The sequence below is a fragment of the Rhamphochromis sp. 'chilingali' genome (genome assembly GCF_963969265.1).
Source record: "Rhamphochromis sp. 'chilingali' genome assembly, chromosome: 10".
In the NCBI taxonomy this organism is placed as follows: Eukaryota; Metazoa; Chordata; class Actinopteri; order Cichliformes; family Cichlidae; genus Rhamphochromis; species Rhamphochromis sp. 'chilingali'.
This window is the reverse complement of record NC_137937.1, coordinates 24,465,796-24,491,778: the sequence shown is the minus strand read 5'-3', so window position 1 is coordinate 24,491,778 and position 25,983 is coordinate 24,465,796. Positions and strand designations below refer to the sequence as shown.

General features: G+C 39.3%; 1 protein-coding gene across 1 annotated transcript in view; it reads right to left on the bottom strand.

Moving 5' to 3' along the window:
* grid2 (glutamate receptor, ionotropic, delta 2) overlaps nt 1–25,983 on the bottom strand; it is a 539,815-nt gene that overhangs the window by 81,999 nt on the left and 431,833 nt on the right. The window contains exon 11 of the mRNA XM_080893112.1: nt 22,295–22,607. Coding sequence (XP_080749238.1) covers nt 22,295–22,607 — 313 coding nt within the window. The remainder of the gene's footprint in view (nt 1–22,294; nt 22,608–25,983) is intronic.

The following is a 25,983-nucleotide window of genomic DNA, read 5'->3' as shown; positions in this document are numbered from 1 at the left end:
TTTAATGTATTTTCCCCTAACTTTCAGGTTTCCATTAGCCTGATGCTAAGTGCTGCTTTCTGTCTTTTTTGATTGAAAGAGTAATTGGATTGCTGGATATCTACATAATTGATTAGTTAATTTGATAGCCGCCCCTTGGCCGTGTAACTGACCGACTGATTAACTTGCAATTTTGCTGGCTAAAAGACCCCTTGGCATTTCATTTTCCCATCTTTTTTTTTTTTTTTTTTGCAGCTTCACAATCTAATTTTGTTTGCCTGAACAGACTGATGTTTTGGGTATTATTGGACAAAAAAAAGAAGAAGCCCTTCAGAATATTGTAGTGCAACCTGACTTTCCCAACCCTCGAGACTCTGATTTCTGTTGAGAAAAAAACAGCCCTTGATTGGATATTTTGTAACCTGACACTCCAGATGGTTTGGTAAACACGGAACCATCTGGGAAGTTGTCCTTGGAAACTTCTTGGAAAAGGGCAGGGACTTTCAGAAATTTATTTGGCATGAGTTTGGATGAAGCATATGCATACAACCAAGAACAATGGCACATCTTTAAACAGTCAGATAATTAAACAATAGGGCTTGGCAGCAAAAACCTTTATGTTATAAGTCTGTTTTTTGTTTTTTAATCTTCACCGGGAAAATAAAAGACAAAAGCAAGCAGTTTCATCCAAAATGTTTGGGACATGATTGGTCGACCCCTGAACCTGTTGTCCAACACTGTGAATTTATTAGCCAATAACTCCTCATAGGTCTGATGACTCATCCACAGCAATCATAGTGGAGCTATAAATTCAAGGAAAAACTCTGGCCAGGCAAACCAGATCAGTTGAGTATTATAAAGTATTAGTAATAGTGTCCAAAAGTTGATTTTGTTCATCTAGACGTAGCGTTTTGTGGGAGAAACGATTCGTCACTCATAAAGTGACTTCTTCAGTCTCAGCTGACTGCAGGTTTCCCCAATCTTATAGACAGTACATTTGCATAATGACTGAAACCAGCTCACTGAAGGAACAATGGGCTGGGAGGTCAGTTCCTTAATCTTAATTATGCAAATTCTCATGACCATTGATCAACAACCACTGACCAAAACTCACTGATCAATGGCCATGAGTACCATTCACAGAAAGTTGGGGAATGGCTGCAATCACAGCATTGTAAGATGGCAAAAGATGTACCCTTAGGCCCCCTCCTCGATTCAGAGATGGTCTTTCCCTTTTCGTGTAAATGGCCTCCTTGACACCGCGCTCAAACCAGCGTTCCTCCCTGTTCAGGATGTGTACATCCTCATCCTTGAAAGAGTGTCCACTGACCTGTAGGTGTAAATAGATTGCAGAGTCCTGGCCTGACGAGGTAGCTCTTTTGTGTTGTGCCATCCGCTTCGCCAGAGGTTGTTTGGTTTCCCCGATGTATAAATCCTGGCAATCCTCCTGGCACTTAACAGCGTACACTATGTTACTCTGTTTGTGTCGGGGGACCCGATCCTTGGGGTGCACCAGTTTTTGGCGCAGCGTGTTTTGGGGTTTAAAAGACACAGAGACCCGGTGTTTGGAAAAAATGCATCTCAACTGCTCCGATACTCCTGACACATATGGGATCACTACATGTTTTTGCTTGGGCAGCGGTTGTCCTTCTCTCCTGGATCAGCTGGAGCTTTCTTTAGGTGCCTTTCCAGCTTTGACAAAAGTTCAGCTGGGATAACCACATTTACTCAGGGCCTTCTTGATGTGATGTTCTTCTGCCTTCCTGGCGATGGTGTTCGCTCTGTGTTGTAGCTTCCTAATGACACCCAGTTTGTGCTCCAGTGAATGATGAGAGTCAAACCTTAAATACTGATCCGTATGTGTAGGTTTACGGTACACGTCAGCTTTTAGATGTCCCCCATTACTGATGGAAATCTCACAGTCTAAGAAGGCTAACCTGCCACTTTTCATATCCTCCCTGGTGAATTTGATGTGTCGGTCCACCGTGTGAAACGTTTCTCCCACAAAACGCTACGTCCAGATGAACAGAATCAACTTTTGGAGATTTACCTGGATGATTGAGAATGCAACAAGATATTAGTAAGAGTGAAAATGTCCACAATAAAAGTTTGACATTGCGGTGTGAGCTGTGTAAAACCCACCTTTAACCCTTTAAGACCTACCATAGAACCAAGTCCGCCAGAGCTTATATTATATTTTTACATGCTGTGGAGCCAATTTTGGGAGCATTTCAAGTTGTTATACATCAATACAACCATTATAGCCCAGATTTTAATAATATGTATTCATTAAGTGCATAGTAATTACATAAATTGCAAAAAAGTGCAATAAACTACAAAAAAATTGAAAATCGTTTTTGCTTTTTTAACATATATTTCTAGTTAGAGAAATTTAAGAGGCTTATCCCTCAAAACTGTAAATACAAAAAAGTTGCACAAAATAGTTTCCCACCACAGGAAATTTATTTTGAGTGTCTTCATAGTTTTATTTTTGAAATACACCAATTTTTATATTCTGCAGGAAAAACGAAAATAAATATTATACTGCAAATTTGCAAAAAAGCAGCATATGCATCAAAATAAACTATTTCCAGCAGTGCAATATGAGTCCTAAGCATCCCAGAAACGACACAGAAAGTCATAAAGTCAAAGATAACTTTTAAAAAGACCAGTATAGGCCCTGAGGCCCTGATGGTAAAAAAGACTACATTTCCGCGAAAATGACGTCGGAAATGCAAAAGTTCGCGCTGACGTCTATTCCAACGTAGGAAGTGTTGTGAACAGCTGATCGGACCGGCAAAGCGTGTTTCTGGAATATTATGTTTTTGTTCCTGCAAGCGCTTTTTATGCTATTTTTGCAAAGCTTTGTGTGGAAGGAAACCGTGACCGAGGACAAGCTGATGGCATAAGATGTAAGTACAACTCCTCCGGTTTCATATGCAAAAAAAAATTTTGCGCTAGCTTACGTGGTTGCAGAGCTACCGGGATTTAAAAATAGTTACGCAAAATGGAGCGTGTCCGCTCCGATCGGCTCTAAAGGGTTAAGCAGATAACACACTTTTTTGTGGATCTTAATACATTCTGTCTCTCAACTTGCAACGTCTTGCTCTTTTACTGAAATATCTAAAACTTCAGGCACACAGCTCAGAGACCAGTTGGCAACTGCTGGTTTCTAGTAAAGAAAGTGCATTCCCCAACATGTTACAAGTCATTGCTGATGCTGGCTGTTGACTGGTGAAAGGGGTTGCAGACTCCTTTTGACTCCTTTGGATCACCCACAGTTTGCATGGAAGATGTCTGCTCACCATTTCTCTCTGAACTATAATAAAACTTGATGATGACTTGATGAAACCAGAAACAGAGGATATTCACCTTGAAAGTAAAAGCTGAACCTTTTGAAATGTGTTGGTTGCAGCATTAAGGCACAACTTTTACTTCTATTTTGCACTGCTTTTCAAAGATTCACTACCACTTGGAAAGTAGCACCAACCATCTCCACCAACCACTCCCAACCTGTTGAGTGAATACATTTGATACCTTTAGCATGATTGCTAAAGGTATCAAATATGAACTAATATTAGGATGAGACTCGTGTAGATTCGTTTGTTAAAACTGCACTTCTGGATATCCCACATTTTTAGGGGTCCTGGCAAAGGTAACCACACACACAAACACACACTCACACACATCCACTGCCCAAATATTAGGGAAGAACATCAAGTGCTTAGATAAATGGGAGCACCGGATATGACCCCCATCCCACAGCCCTGACTCAAATTAATCAGTGAGGATGATGATTAGTCTAAAAAGCCCTTGATCCCATGTATGATGCTGTAAACTTGATGGGGTGATTTACAGACCAAGACTTTTTGTTTCAAAAGCAGCCAAAGGTGCAGGACAGTCCTTTTCAGTGTCACTCGTAAGACTTAATGAGTCACAGCACCTTAACAAATCAGCTCTTGAATTTTAAATTGAATTTGCACTTCAGTTAGCTAAATAGGTAAGGAAAGCAAGAGATTGTTAAAGATTTTTATGCAAAAAATGGCAAGGAGTATTGTGACATATATGATCAACTAATACAGATGCAGAAGTGATGGCAATTCATATTTAAAAGGTCAAAGGTTAAGTCACGCTACTTGGCCCGTGGACAGTCAGGACATAGAGTGCAGCATAACTGGTTGATGAAAGCACACAATGAGTCTTAGTGTACTGTAAGCAAATAAAAATCTCAGTGAGGCAATAAAAAGTATTACAGTGGCAATAAACGATTCTCATTGAGCTTCCATATTCTTAATGTTGTCATTTTTAGACATAACAATGGCAGAATAATGAACCAAAGTGAAGTAACACCATTACCGTAAGAGATAAGTGATGCATTTGTCTGTTCTTTAGTCTGAAAAGTAAAGAACCTGTAATTGAAAGTGCAACCTGAGGTCAGGGGAAACAACATGCTCTCTGTTCTATGTACAGGTGTTTTGTAAATACTTGCAGTAAAGCAGCCTAATAGAGAGATTTATCTTCTCTGTCGGGAAAAAAGCCACATTTCAGAGTAAATGAGACAAAGAGGTCAACCGCTAGAAGACGACGCTGGACAAATTGATGATAAGGACCAGCTCCGTTACTGTGCACGGTCCATATCGACAGTCTACTCTCTGCTCTTTTACTGCATGCTGTCAGTGTAAACAAGCTCCTTCAAGACACTAGTTTATGGTGCTGGTGCAGTGCGTGTTTGAGATGCCCATTTGCAAAGACTTACTGACTATTAATCTCATCCCATATCATCTTTATCATCATATAGAAAAGAAGTAATGTGTTTAAAAAAAAAAATCTGTATCTTTCTCCCTTTCCGCAATTTTAGATGATAAGGAATGTCTGCACCCAGTGTTGGAAATCAATTTCTCTCAAATGCATCATCAGTTTTTCAAATCTACACTCCTGCTGCCAACCTTTCTGATCCATCTCTTCAAATTTAAAGCATCACACTCTGGTTATTCTTGGATGAAATAAGAGCAGAGTAGTTCATTAGAGTATTGTTTTTTTAAATGAGTAAAAAAGAGCTAGAGTGTGCTCAGCTGATGTCATCCCCCAGTTGGAATCCATGCAATCTTCCCGTAAGATGATGTAAGGTTCTTTTTAACAACACTTTAGGCATTCACTTTTCATTCTTCCACACCACTGAAAAGTGTCTCGAAAAATAACAACAGGTTATCTCCGTTTAACACATGAACGTATCAAGTCTTCCACAATCTAGCTTTGCACATATGGCTGTTTCATACCAAACGGACAGTCAAATAGGATTTTGAGCACAGAAAAACACCAAACAGTACCAGTTTTGCTTCATTGCTTGTACATGTGTCAACACTATCAGAAATATGTTAAACTGAGGTTATGATTATAAAATTCAATCCATCTTTTAAAGTATTTTGAAAAGTTTCAGACTTTCTTTTGTTGTCTAAGTCTTATACGATATCAAATACATGTCAGTGATCACCCACATCATCAAAAGTCTTGTCATCATGTCACAGAATTCTGCAACAATGTTTCCTCAGACTTTAAAATGAAAAGAAATCTAGAGATTCTTAAATTCTCTAAAAACAAATGTCAAGCATCTCAGTACTTTATAATGAATTACTACATCTTTAGTATGAAATCATCACAATGTCAGCTGAAAGTCACATTAACATGTGGTTACACAAGGTCACACTAAATGATATATATAGTATCATTCAGTATTACTCATTTATAGTACATAAAATATAGTGTTACTTTAACTGAATGAAGCACAGAGGGAAAAAATGAAGACGAGAAATAAGATGCAAATGTATCACCCTCCCCCAATATGCTAGTTAGAGCCATTTTAAGTGACAAAAAAAAAAAAAAAAGGAAAAAAGTGCATCGGAAAAATACTATAATCTCTTAAATCTGCAATTATGAGCTATGTAATTAATACCTTACACCAGCTCCAGGCAGTGTTTATGTGTTTATGCATGGCACTGATTTCTAAAGTCAGGTTCCAACAAAATATCATCAGTATTACCTCCTGAATACCAATGATCTTAAGTGAACTGGATTGCTAAAGAAACTCAAAGACTTACGCTAGAGTTCCTGACAGTATAAGAACTTGCTCCCAGGGTAGGCTATAATTTTAGTGCTATTGATTAGAGATGGCACGATACCACTTTTTTATGTCCGATACCGATACCGATATCATAAATTTGGATATCTGCCGATACCGATATGAATCCGATATAGTGTTTTTTAATCAACAAAACTGTTTTTTAAAATATCTTGCTGCATTTTGCAAGTCTGCAAGTTCATACTCAAGTTTAAAACAACAACTACACTAAAGCTATTCTGTTATACCTGTATACAAAAAAAATATTTCATAGTTCAGCAATACTGATCAATCTAATAAACTTAAACCTACACCATCCTCCCTATTCTGGTATTTTAAAGAGTACTTAGCGTAAATATTAAGCAACCTAACTAATAGGGTTCTAACTCCCAGCAACAACAAAAATAAATAAATAAAAAATAGGGAACCACCCCTCACGCTCCACCTCATGATGCTTAATCGACGTAATCAACCTTAATTTGATGCAGTGTGAAAAAAAATGCACAGAAATCAATTATTTTTCAAGAAATATTAAATAGATTCAACATCTTTCTTCAACAAAATTGCAGACTGCACAGATGGTACCTTCCCAAAGGAAAAAGTACTATAGCTTACTAGGGTATATATATTAGACTTAATAGTCACTATATACAGTAATTGACTTCTATTCATTTTACATCAAATTAAAACTTTGTGTGTCAGATAATTATTTATTAAAAGCTAGACATTTTAAATGAGAATAAGAAAGAAAAGTATGTCTTTGTGCCCCCTTTTCCCAGTTAATGCCCTATCGGCCCCCCTGGCTAAACTTTGCTAGATCCGCCCCTGCACAGTTACCAGCGTCAGCTACGTAGAAAACGATCCTGGTGTAGAAAGTAATATTAAATACATTCTAACAACAGCTTATCAAGCTTAAACGTGCTGCTGTTGTTCAGCCGCTGGTTTCCTCTTTCTGGTGCAAAGTGGGCCAAAAACAAAGACGGACTCGCGACAGAAAAGCCGATCAGCTGATCATTTAAGCAGTTTCACGATTGAAGTAGCAGCCGGAGAGCGAGAGGCAGTCGCTCGTTAAGCTTAACGCAGGAATGCTTTACAAACATTCAGAGATGGACTTACACACTTGCTTTACTTCTCTCGGGGATAACTTTGTCGGAGATGAAATGCCAGGTTGCTAGCGAAGCTCCAAATGCTATCCAGACCACAGGTCCCGCATGCCACAGCCGCTCTATCACGTGATGCATACTGCTCCGACATGCTAACGTTCTGAGGTGAGTTACGGCGTGTTGCAAGTTTTGTGAGGTGCTTTCGTGATATTTAATGGATCGGATTACATTTTTTATTTTTCTCCGATATCCGATCCAGTAATTTAGGTCAGTATCGGACCGATACCGATACGTAATATCGGATCGGTCCATCTCTACTATTGATTTCCTTTTTGTTAAAGGCAACGAATGCAACAGCTTTTCAAGACAAACAAAATCAAAGAATCCAAACATAAACTCACAAAAAAAGGAATATGCATATGTCTATACACTGTTATTTGTTTGCTTTGAGAGGAATAAACATGTAGATCCAGGAAGGAGGATGAAAAATTTGACAGATACAGGTGCTGTTGTTTCCCGCAGGTTTGGCAAACAAAATTATTCTATAAGCCAATTCATCTGCATCACACATTCTTAGTTTTTCTGCCTGCCTCCTTTCTGCATCTCTTACTACCTTCCTCCTCTGCTCTTCTCCTCTTTTCCCCATCCTTGTTGACATTCTGCAGTAAAGGTAACTCGAGATGAGTGCAGCTTTGAAGCCAGTCGAGCGGTGGGCACATCCTGAAGGGTTTTATATATGTGTGGCTTTCTTGTAAAGCTTCAAATCTCACCACCGAGCAAGCACCTCCACTGCCTCAGATTATACCCCTCCACCGTCTGATGACTTGCTGGAATCATTATTTATTTTTTTACCATCTATTTCTCCTCTAGCACTTCAATCACTCCCGTCTGACGGTGTCCCAGTGATTATAAACAACTTGGGAAAGACATATTACAGTGCAGGAGCCGGGGTGAAGATGGAAAAAGCGAGAGAATAGAAAAAGGGAGGAGGAGGATGACAGAGTGCATGCATCCCTCCTCCATCACCTCTCCTGCCTTCTGCTTTTCAATCTCTACATTGTACATGTGCCACCTCTAATACCCCTGGCTATAAGCCAAAGCGAAGAGGGATTTTCCATGTGGTTAGCAATTTTTTTCAAGCCATCAAGTGCAACCATTAAAAAGATCCAGCAGGCTGGTAATGTTGTGGATTTGAGCTGAGATGCACGAAGTTTCCAATTCAGGGATGTGCCCCAATGGTGTCTCCCTTCCCTGTACGCTCCCTGAATACGTATAGGAACTTTAAGACATCCTCAAAAAATATGGCTGAAGTTTATACACAAGTTTTAATCTATTACTCTCGCAATCTTACACAAGGACACTTCAACACACGGACTAAAGGAGCTGGGGATCGAACCATCGACCTTCCGATGAGCATGCAACTCACTCTTGAACCGCAGCCACCCCCCTGAGCAATTCACACAGTTTAACTTCAGGCTAATTGAAATTACAGTAACTCAACAACAACAAAAAGCTTTTAATAAAGTGAAATTTGAACTGATTGTTAAATGATTGTCATCTAAATTTCTGATTGTGACAGCAAAGTCTTGATTACACTTAGCATAACAAATAGACACCGCAATCAGCAACTTGACAACCAAATTTGCATCTCAGAAAAAATCCTCCTATGAATGTGCATTTCCGCTGACAAAGTAGGCAGCCCTTGCGTGTGCACATAGGCTAATATGACTCACATTTTTCCAATATCATTTACATAATTATTTCATTTTGCTATTGAACAAGGCCACTATGATAAAATAAAGAATATTGCACCACACAGTCTCAAGCTACAGCATAACATTCAGGTGTGATCTGTGGGCAATGTGAAGCCCAATATACTGCTCAGAGGTAAGCACTTTAATTACTCGGTAGCACATTAAACTCACATAATGCAAATAAATCCATATTATTTTGTGATTTGTGATTATTTGTATTGTACTTTAGAGCTACATGTGATGTGAAGGAGAAGCGCTGATATTATGGCAATTGCATCAGAGTTATTAATATTCATGAACGTTATATTAATTTTTTATATTGCTGTGATTCACCTCTGCGCCCGACAAATTGCTCTGGACCCTCCCTCTACTGAAGTGTGCACTCCATACAGACACATGCTGTGTAGTATATACATATGTATAGAATACACGTATTATGTATGTTTGTAGAAGTTAATACAAGACCAAACTGAGCTGGCCAAACATGGATCAGCTAAGTTAATTAAAATTAGACCGTTGAGTGCATGTGTTCGTTATATAGATGGTAGACCCATGTTCTAACAGATATCAGAAAAGCAGCATGTGCCATCAAACTGCAACAAATCTTTGCAAGCCATTTGTTTTTTTTTCTTTAAATGTTAGGTTTAAAGAAGTTATTTCGTAAATGACAATTTGAAAAGCAAAGTCCTCTTTTTGGTCAGAAAGGTGTTTCTCTTCGTTACTTGCTCTCTACATTCTTACTCACACTTAAGAAACCAGCAAATCAAAGCGATCCTTGCAGTCGTGTCATGTTTAGAACGTGACTTAAGTTGAAACCCCCAAAGAATTCAATGTGTGTAATATAAATGTGAGTTTAATATAAGTTCAACTGGGGGAAAGAGATATTCAAATATTATAGGATCGCCCTTAGGGGGGATGCTGAAATGGGGGTTCTGTACTCACTCCAGTTAGCTTGTAGAAGTTGGCTCAATTTCACAAAAAGGGAGCAAATTAAAAGATTGAAATGCAAATTATTCCCTCACTTAGCTGTGCTTCAGAGCGTGCTCACCATGAAAAAAAAACTGCTATGTCTGCATTAGTGCACGGGGGAAACAGCGAACCAAAGCAGACTTTTCGCGCTCATGTGTACTTAACATATGTGTTTGTGTGCATTTAGCAGAAATAACGCATCGTTTCATTTCATCATTTCATCAAGCTTTTTTCCTTAGGGACTAGTAAAGCGCTGTACAAATACAGGCCATTTACCATTTAGCATTTTTCATAAGGAAAAGAACAACAACCACATCAAGATGATAGTTTTCTTTCTGGTATTTAAAGCCATAAACCAAACAAACGCTATCGCCTTGCTTTTGCATTCCTTCTGAGCCATAAGAACCACGTTGTTCGAGTCTCGTTATAATACATTGCCAATTAAAAGACTCACAATACAGATATGGAAATGATTCGATAATGTGACCATTTACATGGTGCATTTATCGCTCATTCCTCATTATGAAAGGCGATTCTCTAACAGTATCCAGCTGCTGCTTGTGAGAACAGCTATTGATGCTTAGTCTGACTGACTGTGTAGGTGAGGCTGAGTATGCTGTATGGCTCAGTCTGTGGTGTTATGGATATGTCCAGCTGTTACTATTTGAACCTGATGTCCTTCTATGACAGATCATCATAGCACAGAAGTTCAGGAATAGAAAAGATTCGATACAGCACTCAGCAAGCAAACCCATCACTGAACACATAACTGCTGCATGTAGTCAGTTTTATACCAATTAAAAATGAACATGTCACAGCCAGATTCATGAGAACCAAAGTACAACCAGTCAGAGAGACAGTTACTGTATGCAATTACAAAGCTGCAGCAACGATCATAGCTACAGTCATAGCGTTCATGGAGAGAGCTGGTGAGCTAGCTTCACTAGTATTCTTTTAAATGCAGAAGGGAAGTTTTGTGCCTGTGCAGTCAAAGCTCAGCATGCAGGGTCTACGTGACACTTTATCACAATACAGCCAAGACATTCGCTACACAATAGGCCAGAGAAAATGCAAAACTCGGAAAAAACCCTGCAGTGACCTTTTGGATTGCATCAGTTACAGTTTTTATTTTTTATTTTTTCTTTTGGGGAGTATGTGGTGTACTGCTTTGGTTTTACTGTCTTCACACTAAATGTATTATTTAAAAGGATTTTAACTTTAACTGTACCCCGACAACATTGCCTTTCTTTCTGAAATACTGCTTGCTCCTGTTATTGTTCTGGCTGTGGTGTAAAGAGACATATTAACTTTCTCCCAGACAGACAGTGAACATATTTATTGACAAATGCTGTCTCTGTCTCTCTCTCTCTCTGTCTCTCTCTCTCTCTGTCTCTCTCTCTCTCTCACACACACACACACACACACACACACACACACACACACACACACACACACACACACACACACACACTCAGGCAAGTTCTACTTCCATACAAATTTCCCAAGTTACAGATCTTCAGCTTACATGGATGTGGGCTGGAATGTTGTGGTTTTTAAGTAGCATCACCAGAAAGGTGCACATCCTATTTCAAAAGCTGCAACCAAATCAATTTTACACCCATTTCAAGTGTCACGATATGAGGCCAAAGTCTCGCTCTTGTTCAGCAGGATTTTTTCTATAACTGGCATTCAGCTTCAGTATTATGGGTACTTTCACTAAAAAACAGAACCAGTTTATTCATAAATGGGTCGGAATGTTCTATTTTCTGATGGTTCACTGGGGGGGGGGGAGTGCATTTTGGGTAAACTTTCAAGGTTAATACCAGAATGTGGGTATGTGGGTCTCCTTTTTTTTACCCACTTTATAACAAGCTCATCTTCTAGGCAGCCTCTAGACTCAGACTATGTAACACTTGTGAATGTAGCTTAAGGATATGAAATGGCGAAAGAACATTGGCGTTCACATCTTCTATGTACTAATTTGGACACGTCATATCGATCAAATATGATTTTTGTGCTTTCGTGTGTGTTTTGTGTTTAGATCCGCTTACTAAGTATATACTTTTGCAAAATGACTGTAAACCCAAGCACATGTACATTCATACAAGTTTGTTCGCCTGCCATTCAAAAACTGCAACTTACTGCATCATCACTTGTGAAAATTCATTAAAACTGGTTGCTTTTTGGGATGGGAGACCAGCTTCCCATTCCCTAAAATGAATGAAGAGCAGCCAGTTAACCTGTAGGCTGCAACAGGCCAAGTGTGGAGACTGGCGATAAACAGCAGTTTTTTCTGTGTCAGGGTGTGTGCGTGTCTGCACCTTTATGTGTGCACGCTTTAGTGTGGCAACTTCTTAACGCCCTCCCAAAATAGCTGCGGTAAAAGTCCTCCTCTGAATGCGTGTGTAAGTGTATGTACCATATGCAGACTGCAAACTGCTTGACATTGGACTTATTAAATAAACGTTCTTTCCCCTCTTCTCTCTTCCTTTTTTCAAGCCTCATCAGCACTTTTTGCCTCCTTTTCACCGTTGAAAGGAACATAAAAATGATGGGGTCAGCAGAAATTTCTTTGAGCTTATTTACAGGCTATGTTTCTCCGCTCGGCTCCTATACGTGGATCAATACAGTCTGTGTACGATATAAGGGTTACAACAGCCAACAGGAAGTCGAGGCTGTATGTGCCTGTGTTCATGTGTATGTGGCTGCTTTGTATTTGCTTATTTCTAAAGGCCACAACTAACGGCTTTTCCCAGACAACATTTCCCACACCAGTGTACATCCAATCCATAACACTAAGATTGCTGAAAAAGTCACAAATAATGAGGCTATTTCTTAATATCCCTCCCCGATAGTGTCCATACAATAACAGTAAACATAAATAACATAAAAACTGTGGACGATTGTTAGATAATGCCTTTTACTCTCAACAATTAATCCCAAAGAGGGTGTTAAAGGAATTGAGGAAAAGTTTGATGGAAACTATTCCAATAGCTTTGTGCGTTTCAAGCCCACAGTAACAATGGAGCTTCCCATACAAAGAAAAAAAAAGAGCAAAATAAACACGTACACTCACAAAAAGGATGTAATACAAAGCCAGTAAGAACAGTTATACATGTGCACATCCACAGACATGCATGCAAATTGCATTAAGCTGAAAGTACAGTACTGTGGACTCATTATAGGTGGCTGTATGCAGACTGTGTCTTGTTCAATCAAACCAATAAGACCATGGCTGCCTCTCTGAGTGCAACTTCTGACAGATGGCTCTCTCAGCAATTTTCCCTTTGACTAGGACAAAGTGTGTGCGTTCCTATGCACACAAGTGCTCACAAAAAATACACTTCTTAGACTTCTCTCTTGATGGTGATTGTGTTTGAGTCGCTCATATTCAACTTTAACAATGTCATTCTCAATATTTCGCACATTGCACGCCACATGCCCTCCCTCTTCCTGTCACTTTTCTTGTCTCATCTTCTTTTCCTCTCCCTTTTTCAAGGGCTGCAGGTCCACACACACTGCCAGGTTACACAGATCTGCACCTTTTCTCATTCAATAACCATAAACCAACACGTACTGCATACCCCAGGGGTGGGCAGTTTTTAGTCTTCGCTTCTAATCTGTAATGTGAAACCCATCGAGGCTTTGAATTTATGCACGTATGGCACTAATATTTTGAGAGGTACACTAAGGAAAGTTTGATGTGCAAATCCCACTTTTTCATCCATGTGTTAGCTAGTTAACAAACTTTCTGCCCATGTTTCAACTACTAATTTGACCTGCAATTGCTGGGGAAAAGTTTAGCTTGATTTGTGTTTGCCAAGTGAAGTAGATCGGATGATAGCTGAATAAAAGACAGACAGATATGTCTTGATTTATTAGAGATACTCCTGCCTCAGCAGACACTATAATGACTGGCTGAGCACTAACAAGGTGTCTAACAAGGTGCGAAACAACCAGCCCTCCCTCAGTTTGATCTCTTTTGACTGACCTATCCTCCATTCTCCCTCTTTTTAAAAAAAATTCTATCCAGCTGTGGGATTTTGCAATGTTCTTGGGGTTTGGTAGAAAAAGAAGCTGCCTTGTTAAGATAAATGATCTCATAAATCTCGCAATTATCTAGATTTGTGGAGGTTTACTGAGTGAAATCAGGACTTCATTTGTTGCCGTGCAAGTTGGGAAAGAAGAAAGTAGTAATTTTGCTCTATTGCTTTTCTGACAAGCGTTAAATCCTATAAATGCTATCGATCCTGCACTGGTAAATTTTATAAGCGTCTTATCAGTTATGATGTGTTTACTAATTATGTTGTGAGCTTTTTGGATTTTAATTTTTGTGGACAAGTTTTAACATTTGCCCAAGAAATGCCCTAAACAACTGTACATTCATTCAAATTCAGAGAACAAAAGTTACTGTGAGCACACCCACCAAGAAGCAGTTAGATCTTTTTTTTCCCCACTTGCATTCTGCACAATGCCTGACCTTTACAACACATTCACTGGGAAATAAACTGCATCCATTCAGCCTGTTTTCTCGAGGCAGTTAACAAAACAGTGCCCAAAATAAATATGCTTGTATTTCAATTAAGCCACCCTCCTCATTACTGTCCCTGGTAGCTACAGCTTCTTGGACTCCCTGGAGAAAGAATCTGGATAAAACAAGACCAGCAGATTGCAGTGTGCTTTGGAGCTGCTTTGACAGATACACATTTAGTAAGAGATAAACATCTTCAGTCACTAACAGCATGGTAAGATGCAGGCAAGCATGATATTATATGTATTTTAGTTCAAGAATTTTTTTCCTTTGCAAATGTTTGCAATGCATCTCGCTATTTGTCCTCACATAGCTCGTTTTTTGCTGACTGCAGATGAAAGTTTGATTACATTTAAGTATGATTAAACATTTAAAGATGGGAAAAACAGAGAATGCGAGAGAAAGAGTACACAGCATGTAAGAGTCATGTAAAGATATGACCGAACAATGCTTGTCAACACAAAATGGACATTTGAATGTGTCGGTGTGGTAACACCAAAGACCAAATCTGTTGCCCTACGCCAGCTATAAAAAAGAGACAAGGAGTCTTTGGCATTTTTCAATTTTTAATGTGCTTCTTCATGTAAAAAGTGAAGCTGTTTAACATTACTTTGTTATGCATTTTGAATCTGGAAAATGTCATGTGTACTAACAAAGTCTCAGAAAATCCCCTGATGGAGACAAAAATGAAAGAAGGCTCATGAAGAGCAGTTCCTATTCTTAATAATAATAATAATGCTAATACATTTTATTTATGAGCGCCTTTCAAGTCACCCAAGGACACTTTACAATAGGATAAATTGTAAAGTCTTGATATAAATTAAGAGCAAGAGCTAATCCAGACAAGAAGAATCATAATGAGGAGCTGGTCAAAGTGACAACTGCACAGAATTACCATCTCCCTCTATGTATAGAAACAACTGTTTGAAATGCCAGACTTCAAGACATCCTCATATCTGGTGAAACTACATCTTGATATTCAGACAGGAAATCTGCATAAAGGCAACGACACTGCTGCATTTACAAGAATATAAATCGTATTTAACCAACATCTGAAGTCTATACTAATACAGTATCACACAAGAAGTGAAAATTCTCACAAACAGTGGCTTTCTACAAATATACTCTCACCAGACACTTTATTAGGGACACCTGTTCTACTGCTAATAAAGGTAATCATCTAATCAGCGAGTCATATGGCAGCAAATGCATTCAGGCATATAGAAATTTGGATAAAGTTCCAACTGAGCACCAGAATGGAGAAAAAAGGTGATTTAAGTGACTTTGAATGTGGTTGTTGGCATCAGATGGGCTGGTCTACATATTTCAGAAAATACTGAGCTGCTGGGATTTCCCTGCACAGGAATCTCTAAGGTTTACAGAGTCTGATTGGACAAAGAGGAAATCTCTAGCATTCAGCAGTCCTCTGGGTGAAAATACTAAACAAGCTCAGGAAGACAACAGTAACTTAATCACTTGTTATAACCAAGGTATGCAGCAGAACATCTTGAACCTTAATGCAGAGGGGATGCATCACACTAAATCGGGCTCCACTCCCGGTAGCTAATAACAGGAAACTGAGGCTGTACACATGTGCTGTGGGATTCAGATGGTTGAGTCAGAATTTGCCGTAAAAAGTGTGAAAACACAGACATACCCGGCCTACAAATCTCCACCAATTATGTGATGTTATCATGCCAATATGGAGCAAAATATCTAAGGAATGTCTCCAGTTACTTGCTGAATCTACATCTCAAAGAATTTGAAGGCGTTCTCAAGCTGGTATTAAAAAGGTGTGACCAGCGCACCTTTATATGTGGAAATAGACATTGTTGATGACCATGAGGATGATGAAAAATTTTGTTAACTAGCTAGCTCAGCCACACGCTTTACTCAACCCTCAAACATCTGTCCGCATCACACGATTGCAGATATTTCACTTGAGAAAGAAAGCAGTGACTGAAAATTAGTTTCAACATGATTTTTTTTTTTAGTGATATTTATAATTATGGATGCTTATAACTGAGTTTAGGACATCTATAAACCAATGTTACTTTTAGCTGTTATTATTTATTATAATTTGCATGTTTATTGAGGAATATTTACATTAACACTTTAATATCATAAGAGTAAAAGTGAAATTAAACAAATAAAAGTTTTTATACCTATTTTGACTTTTTTTTTTTAAATTCAGGTTCACATATTTCATCATTTTGTTTCCTCAACATATACAGATGCAAACATCAACACCGGTTTCTCTGTACTGCCCTAAAAAAGAAATCTAATCAGATACTGCAAATACTGAGCTATGATCAGGGATTTGCGTCTCACAGTTTGTCTCTGAGTTTGTCTGTGACAGGAAAATGTCAGCTAAAATCTCATTTTCTGAGCTTTCCTTGACAGTTTGGCTCACTGGCCCTTAATAGTCAAGCAGATTTACGTAAAAGTAGCAATAAAAAACACCCTATAAGTACTTGATGGCAACGTAAGACTGGATCGATTTGTAAGAACAGAAATTTACTAAGTACAGAAACACTTTCAGACAAATGTATTCATGAGAACTCAGTACGGGGAATTTTCACTGGCAGAATCTAGGACCCTCATACTGAAGTACATGCTTGAGTAAATGTACTTAAATAACTTTTTGCCCACTGAAGGAACGAGGGGAAGACAGATGTGAAGAGGACAGAAGGTACACATCCTATTCAAACCTGCTTTTAGGATGAGATTGCACCAGCTGGATGTAATCATACATGAGCAGAAAGAAAGAAGTGGACAGAGGGGTCCAAGAGAGATTGCTGCTGAATGGAGAAAAAAGGGGAGAAGGACAGGAAGAGAGCGAGAGAGAGATGCATTTAATGGAACTGCTGAGAGACGGTCTCTTCTCACTGTGGCGCATCTTTGTTGCAGGAGAGACACTTTGAGGGAGACGGGAAAAAGGAACAGAGGGAGGAAAGATGGAGATAGAGGGTTGAAGTCAGGAGGGGTGGATGTCCTAAAGTTGGGTCCACTTTACAGAAGCACAAAAGAGTCGTTAGAGAGGGATAATGGATTAGAGGGAGTCATAAAGAGAGAAAGAGAGGAAAGGAGAAGGAGAGAGCAGGAAAATGATGATAACGTTGGCTTCCCAGCAGTATGGCACAGCAGAAACAGAGATAATGATTGAGGGAGAGACACATAGAGGAACCAAGAGACAGAATGAGGAGTGCAGACTGTGAACGCACTCACACTGAGAAAACTCAGCAGTGAGTACAGAGATTTGGGGAATGGAGAGAACTGGGGGATGCTGGGTTGAAATGCAAACGGAGAGAGTAGGGAAACAGATTTTTTTTTTCATACAGTACAGTATATGGTTCTCCAACAAAGCTCTCTCTCCTTCACACACATAGTCACATACAGATAGATACACAGCAGGGGTTGGTGGGAAAAGGGAGAAGCACAGAGAGGAAGAGAGATATGTTTGGAGAAGCAGATGGAAAGATGAAAGCACTGATTGTGGCTTATGAGCCTGACTCTGTGTGTGCTTGTGTCTGTGTGTTTGTGTGTGTGCGCGTGCATTTTTTCATACAGTGAAAACTAATTTTGTAAGAGTGTGTGCTGTATCTGTGTGATTGCATATGCTTTTCTCACAAAAACTGTTGTAATTGAGCTATAGCAGCACTCACACTGACAGGTAACACACACACACATATGTGCAAACAACACCAAAAAACAAAACCCAAAATACCAGTCTGTTTCTCCATGGTGTTTGTTCTCCCCTACTGGTTTAAACATTAATTATGGACACCAGAAAGTGAGAGAATGGCTGACAAAGATTTGCATAAGACAAATATTCAATTTGACAACAGAGTTTTGCTTTTGACTCTTCTACTTTAGCTCAAATTCTGCGGGCAAAACTTGGGAGTCAGGACAGGACAGAGAGGAAAAGGAGAGAAGTTTGAGGCAGACACGGGGAGACAGGAAGTTTAAAAGAGGAAACGGGACGGGGAACAGAGTAACCTGTCTATCTCAGTTTCATTGCTTCTTTTTGTCAGGATGTCCAACTTGCATAACAGAGCTTCTCTCCCTGCTGCACAGGTCAGCAGATATGCGGCCATTTACCCATTTCAATACCGACAGAGTTTATAGCAAATTTGTTCGGTCTGGCCGTTTTTGCTTTCATCTCGACGAGAGAATGTAGCCTTGGATGAAAAAAGAAAAAAAAAAGTCAGTCAAAATAAAAAGTGTTGCAGTTGTTGCAGTTCTAAAACGACATATGTTGCAGACGCTTTTTGTCTGTCATTTTATTTCTTGGCTTTCTATTTTATGCTTCCTCCCTCCTTTTTATATTTGTCTTAGTCTTAGCACTTTGAGGTTTGCTATCAAAGAAAGGGATCACTTATTAATTAATTGCATCAATACTGTATTTTTTTTTTTTTAAATATTCAATGCAATTCTTTAGAGAGACTTAAACATGCTGAAAAACGAACACTTTAATTTGCCTTTGGATTTATTCTGTCTCTAATATCCCTAGAAAATTCTGTTTATTCTTTACAGGCTATAATTAGAACCACATTATTATCCTCAGTAATGACAAACACTTTAATTCCATGACATGTAAATGTGTCTATCTCACAAAAGCTTCTTCCCTTTTGAGCACGTATTGTTGTCTGCAGTTACGCTGAGTGAGGCAGGCCCTTCCGAATAATCTTTTGAGAATTTTGGTCTGATGTACTGCAACTTTCTTCTGACCATCCTCCCTGCATGTCATCCAAACTGCTGTAGGGTGTATTGTTTTCTATCATCCTGAGTTCTTGCATGTCACCCTCCCCCCTGCTCTATCTTCGCTGCCCGCCTGTAGTGGCTCATTTCAGATCTAAAACCAGGTGTACAAGACTGCAAACTAGTGCATATCCCCATCCCTCCAGGCCATGTTCTGTCCGAGGCCCTATATACAAGTCAGTCAATGCCCTGCACTAAGCTAATGTTGTCTGCTGGGCTGTCCTAATAATGTGACCTGGTAATCACTCATCCCAGCCTTGCCTCCCCCGTCCTCTTGGTTCTGAAAAATATTGGAATGACCTTCCCACCTCAGCCAGGGCTAACGTGCAACACAGCAGAAGCTGAAAATTAATCTCCTTAGGAACATTTCCCATCTTTTAAGTCATTTCCTCTCTTATATAACCTTTCCTCTGCGCTGACTGCTTACATACTTCATTCTTACCCTGGATATCTTTTTTTATTGTGTGTGTGACTGTGTGTGATCGCCTGCAAATTTACTAATTTTCCTGCACTTCCAACTTTTAGTCCCCCTTGAGGACTGCTAAAACACTTACATTATATTTGTGTTGGCAGCAAAGGAGACACCGTCTGCTGTCAGATGGATTCTGTAACTTATTTATTAATCTTTAATATCATAGACTAATTCACCTTATAGCTCCCTGTTGCTTTATGGCTTTTTGCTCTCTTTCTTCCCCTTCCTGCAGCATATCGTCAAACTATATCTGTGAACAACTGATCTTTTTTTTCCTGCAGAATTTTCTCTTTGATGTGCTGTTTTATTTGAGAAGATACTGTATTACTAGTGCATAATAAAACCAAATCCCATGATTTTATTTGTCCCTTTGATGTAGCAGTTAGGAAGTCTAGAACCAAGCAGCAGATTTCATATGATGCAGTCCCTCCCTTTGCGTCTTTATACACGCTTCCTTCTTCTGTCTCTTTCACTCTCATTGAGACCAATTAGAAATAGTTAATGGAGTACAGATATTTTTCCCCACTACATCTTCTGTACACACGCCAGACTGAGAGACCTCTGGGTGAGGTTGTAAACAAACAGTCACTTGGCTGCTGCCCTAGTGGCTCACATGAGCCACAGTGAAGAACAGAATTTGTAAGGCAGACTCTTAGAAAGGAAGAAGGGGAAAAGATGAAAAAATGGAAGTGTGCAGTAAAAAAAAAAAAAAAGGAGCGACCTAAAGAAAAAGTCAAAGGGAAGAAGAAAAGAAAAGAGAAAGGTTTGTAAAAATCAGTGTAATCCCTTTGCACCTCTCTGTTTCTCATCTCACCCTTGCTCCGTCTTGCAGTGAGTGACAGAGCCAAAAGCAAAATTCTGGTGTCAAGTTTGACTATTCACTCCCATCACTCATCTCCTGCTGTGGGTGTCTTTTCATCTGAATCAATCTTCCCTGGGGGTAATATTTCTAGGTGAAGCACAAAGGTCTGGGACATTATAGAGGTGCTGTGAGAAAGCTGCTGAATGAATATTCAATGTACCTGTGTGTGTGTGTGTGTGTGTGTGTGTGTGTGTGTGTGTGTGTGTGTGTGTGTGTGTGTGTGTGTGTGTGTGTGTCATGTAAAAAGTCCAGAAAAAAATCTGTAGACAGAGGAAAATATCAGGAATGGTGAAGCTTAATAGTACTTCCTGAACAATCGGTCATTTTTGATGAACTTGACTTGTTTGATGAACAACCTGACTGAGTGGTGCAAACTTCACAACCTTCATTTTCTTGGGAAGTGAAAAACATGCCACTCGTTTGACACACTCTGTCTCAGTAAGCTCTCTTATTTTCTACATACCATATCATACACAAGTGCAGGACAACCCCACTGTGGAAGAATGAGATCCTTTCTCTCTCTTCTTTTCTTTCTAACGATGCCATGACTAAAATGTTAATTACAGCTAAAAAGAGAAATGATTGTGAATATCAAACAGCAATTAGCATGTATCATCATCATTACCACCATTAGCTGCAGCACAAGATGGAGGATTATTTACCAAATGGCGAAATGCTCATCAGTTGCTTATTCAGGGCTTGAAATGTTTCACAGGCAGTGTTAAAAAAAACATTCCTCCTTAAATTTGCATAATTAATGTTGCTTAAAAAATTAACTATTGCAAGGCCCAGAGCATGACAACAAAAGAGCACTGTGCTCATTGGCAAATAGCACATATTTTGCGAGAAACCCAAGATTGAACCTGAGAATATTAAGATGCTTATCTTCAAAAGTAGCTTCTATATTCTTTATATGGATACTTTATGAAACACATGCCCTAGATGGAAAACAGACACATTCGTATGCACACACACAAATACACACTCCTAACTCTTTTGAAATTTTCTCCTTATGCTGTGCATCTGTTTCTACGCCGATGAAATTTAAATCCTTTTCCACGTGTCAATTGTCTGATCTTCACACCTGAGCACAGCCTGATGAATTCTGGAAAAATCTTCAGACCGATCACCGGGATAAGGCCATTATCTTTCCTTCAATCCATGTGGAACAAAATGTCTCCTCCTTTTTGTTCTAATTTGACTATTGTGCTATAACACGAAAAGGCAGTTCACACCTATGGTACTCAGAGGAGCTATTTTATTTTATTTTTAAATTAGATTGCTTTCACAAGCTCATTTTTTCCATCTATGCTTCCCATCCCTACCATTATTCCCCTGTTTTACCAGTGAGATAGACCCTGCAAATAAGCCATGCGAAAGACCCCATCGACCACAGCGGCCCAATGCATAAAAAACATGCTTTGTTTTAAAGGTTGCATTTGTTTTAAAGGTTGTAGATTATTAAGAGATAGGTTTTTGGGAATGTATTCTTGCAGACAGGGTTTGCCACCCTGTCAAAATAAATAAAACGGAAACTTGAACTTTCCAACATTTGGTTAACATTGTGAAAAGGTCTAATGAACTCAAACCATGACCTAATCAGATCTCATCAGTCTTGGTGCATAAACATAACTTAAGCAACAAGTGAAAACAAAATGACTAATGAATATGACTAATAGATAAATAAATAAACCATTATTCTGCTGCTGCTGAACTTGTGTTTCACCCCCTCTATCCTGCTTTCTTACCTTGTTGTACAAACGAGCCGTACACGAACCACATGGAGTTGTACAGCGTTGTTGAAGACACAGATCCCATGGGGAGCCGAGGTGGGTTGAGCCAGTTGAGCAAGTACACCAGGATGCCAACGAGGAGCACGGTGCCTGCGATGCACGCCCACAGTGACAGGTCGAAGGGTGCCAGGCAGGCAAACATGTCCACTGTGCGCTCAGCCTTGCGCAGCAGAACGCCCACAGAATAATCCATGTAGCGTGTGGTGAAGTCCACAACGCTCTCTCGCTCAGGCGTGATGGTCAAGGCAGAAAGTCCCACATCAGCTCGCTGCAAGAGGCAAAGAAGTTTGAAGTATTAAAACTGTGAAAATGTGTCAGTGAGGAAGTCAGCTGAAAAATGTGGATTCTTATAACAGCCTTAAAGTCCATCTGCACCTTCTCATCACCTAAAATAAAGAATCGAAGGACAGCGTGCAAAAAATGTAACAGTTATCTGGAAATATCTGGCATAGAGGAAGAAAACACATGTCACAGTGATGGTAACTAGTAGTTACAATTACAGTACTTTTAAAAATGTCATAATGAACCCCCTTGTAACACCCTACTAAATTTAGATATATCTGACAGATATCAGCAAGAGATTTAAATCCATATAGGTCCTGGCTCAATTTGCACTTGTATTCTAATATGTGGCGTTTGAATCATTTACAAATGAATTAATTAATCTGTTTTCTGTCAGTATGCTTTCTGAAGCACTTAAAACCTTTCTCTTCACTTGTAAGGCTTGTTAAGAGACAACAAATGACTGCTTTAAATATGTGCAAAGATTTTAAGTTGAAAAAACAGCCGTCACTGAGTGCGTCTGCCAAGGAAAACAGGCTGAGCTTAGCTTTAATGCAGAAACAATGATGGATAATTAAAACGTTTTCAGTCCCCAGTGCTTGACTAGCAACTGCAGACATCTGCTTATACTATAATAGGGATTTAAGATGCTGCTGTGAGCGCATGCTGGTGTTTGAAATCTATACTACAGTGAGAGAGGGCACATATTATGAACTTGTTCGATAATGAGATTTTCTTTGTTGCCATAAACAACTGACTCTAGCAAGTTAGGTGAATTTGTAGGCAAACGCTGAGCCCTACAGGTACCGTACACACAGATTATGTACTTATATAGACACAGACCACATCCACATTTACATACACACACAAAAGCAAACAAAAAACTTAATTCCCACCCTCCATCCAAATTTTACAGCTCAGTGAAAAAACAAAAATGCTTAAATGTGGAGAAATTGTCACTTACACTGCGTAAGGCGAAAATTTCAGAATTCCTGTAAGATGGCTGTGGGTTGGGACAACAGTGATATGCATACAACAGTGTGTGTGTGTGTGTGTGTGTGTATAGGATGAGATGAATTGCCATGCTGACACATGTGGTCAGTCAATATGAAAACTTACAGGAAGCACTCTGGGTAATAATTATCTGGTATAATTTGGTTTTGGAGAGATAAACCTTGTAGCTGACTGATGGGGAAAACAGAATTATTTGCATGTTCAGTTTATTTGCAACTTGTGCTCATCTGTGTACACATAAATATGCATTGTGCTTGAAGCATTTCTCGGTAATTTTGTGAGCCACTGGGGGAGAGGGGCCTAGAAATGTTAAATACAAACTGCAAGTATTCAAGGTCAAGGAAAGGAGAGCCAAGTCTTACAAAATCACTCAAGCCTGACACACAGCCGAAGGAAAATAATGAAGTGATGGAATCGGAAATTTCTGAGAAAACACTGCTCAACTGAAGAAAACAAAAGACAACAATCAAAGAAAAATATATACTTGACCTAGGGTGAACAAAATGTGCATCAGGTTAATATGATTTCATCAAAGGACATCAGCAGGTATTGTGCAGATGCAGATATAAATATGAACTTGCACAAACACTTTCACGTAGTCATAAAAAGGTTGTTAAAATTAAATTAGATCTAACTGTATAAAAATGGTGCGTGTTTGGGCTGGAAATTGAAAAAAAAGTTTTTCCTGCCATTAAGAGATGATCATGGCAGAAAAACACTGTACTATTGATTTGAAAGGATCTGGTAAGATGCACACCTGTAAACCACGTTTTTTAAAATCAAACAGTTCAAGATGCGATCAAAGTGCAGCAAAACTGAAAAGCAAGCTTTGTTAGTCGAAATCAGGTAACTGACCTTGGCTATTGAAGAATATCTCATTGCTTTGCCTCGAGAGGCTCATGGGCTGCTTTTGCAATGTGCTTTGGGTCATTATCTATTTGCACTGTGAAGTGCTGTTTGATCAGTTTTGCATCATTTGGCTGAATCTGAGCAGAGACTACAGCCTTGTACACTTTACAATTCATCCTGCTACTCCTCTCTGCAGTCACATAAAAAACCCCTCTTGTTTCATTGGCTGCTATATATACATGTGGTAAGCTTTGAATCCTGAGCTGTTTATCTCGTTTCCACAGCTTTGTCTTCCATCAGTGTGCTTTAAGTTAATATTGGTTTCATGGACCCACAGAATTTTTTTACAGAGCTGTGCAGGTCTTTTTTAGATGTTTTGTGGCAAAGTTTAATCTACCCTTTCTCTTCTTGAGCGTAACCAGTGGTTTACACCTTCTTGTATTTTCATTCATGAAGGGATCTCTTGATTGTAGTCTTTGGCAATGATACGCCTACCTCCTCAAGAGTGTTCATGAATTAGAAAGACGGTGTGAAGGTGGTTTTTCATGACCAGAGAAAGACTTCTGTATTCATTCACTTCAGTTGTCATAAATGATCTTCCAGGCCTTTTGGTGTTGTAAGTGCCTTCCTTTTAAGAATGTACCAGAGATTGCCGATTTGGCTACTCGAAGTTGTCTTATTTTGTTTTTATACTCTAATGATGGACACCTTGCCTTGCTTCAATATCTCTTTGGACCTCTTGCTGAGAGTTCCAGTGAACAGCTGCCAAATGCAACTTCCACACTTTGCAACAACTGATCTTTTATCAGCTCATTGTCATGGAATAATGAAAGAACAAAATGGTTGTAATTCCCAAACGTCTAACTTTGTCAAACCTCTCGATTTATAGATAAAAGCTCCCAATTAAATCACATCTTGGTTGCTTTGTTTAAAATCTAATACGGTGGTGGACAGAGGCAAAATTACAAAAACTGCATTAATAACCAAATATTTTTGGACCTAACTCCACTCTTTCCTCCCCTTTTCCACCTTAGTGTGTGAAGTTCAAAAGAATTGTTCACTTGTGAGTAGGGATGGGTATCGAAAACCGGTTCTTGTTGAGAATCAGTTCCCACTGTTTCAATTCCTTGGAATTGTTTGCCATTTTTGCAAACGATTCCCTTATCGATTCCAGTCGCCCCGAATGACGTCACCGCGTTGCGGAGCGTCATTTACCTGGCAGGAAACACGGCGCGTAAGCGGCTCAAACGCTCAAAAGTTTACGAGAACGGATGACAACAGGGCAACTTGCAATACTTGCAAAGTAGATACTTAATTTAAGGGAGGAAACACTACGAATATGCAAAAGCATTTGCTCACAAAACACGTGATAACCTTAAATGAATGTCATGTTTTTAATTCTGCTCCGGACTCGTGAATCTCAACCCAGCAGCAGCGGTAACGTTTGCACGTCCTCTCCCGTTAATGCGGCAGGTAAATAATCAACTAACAGTGCATAT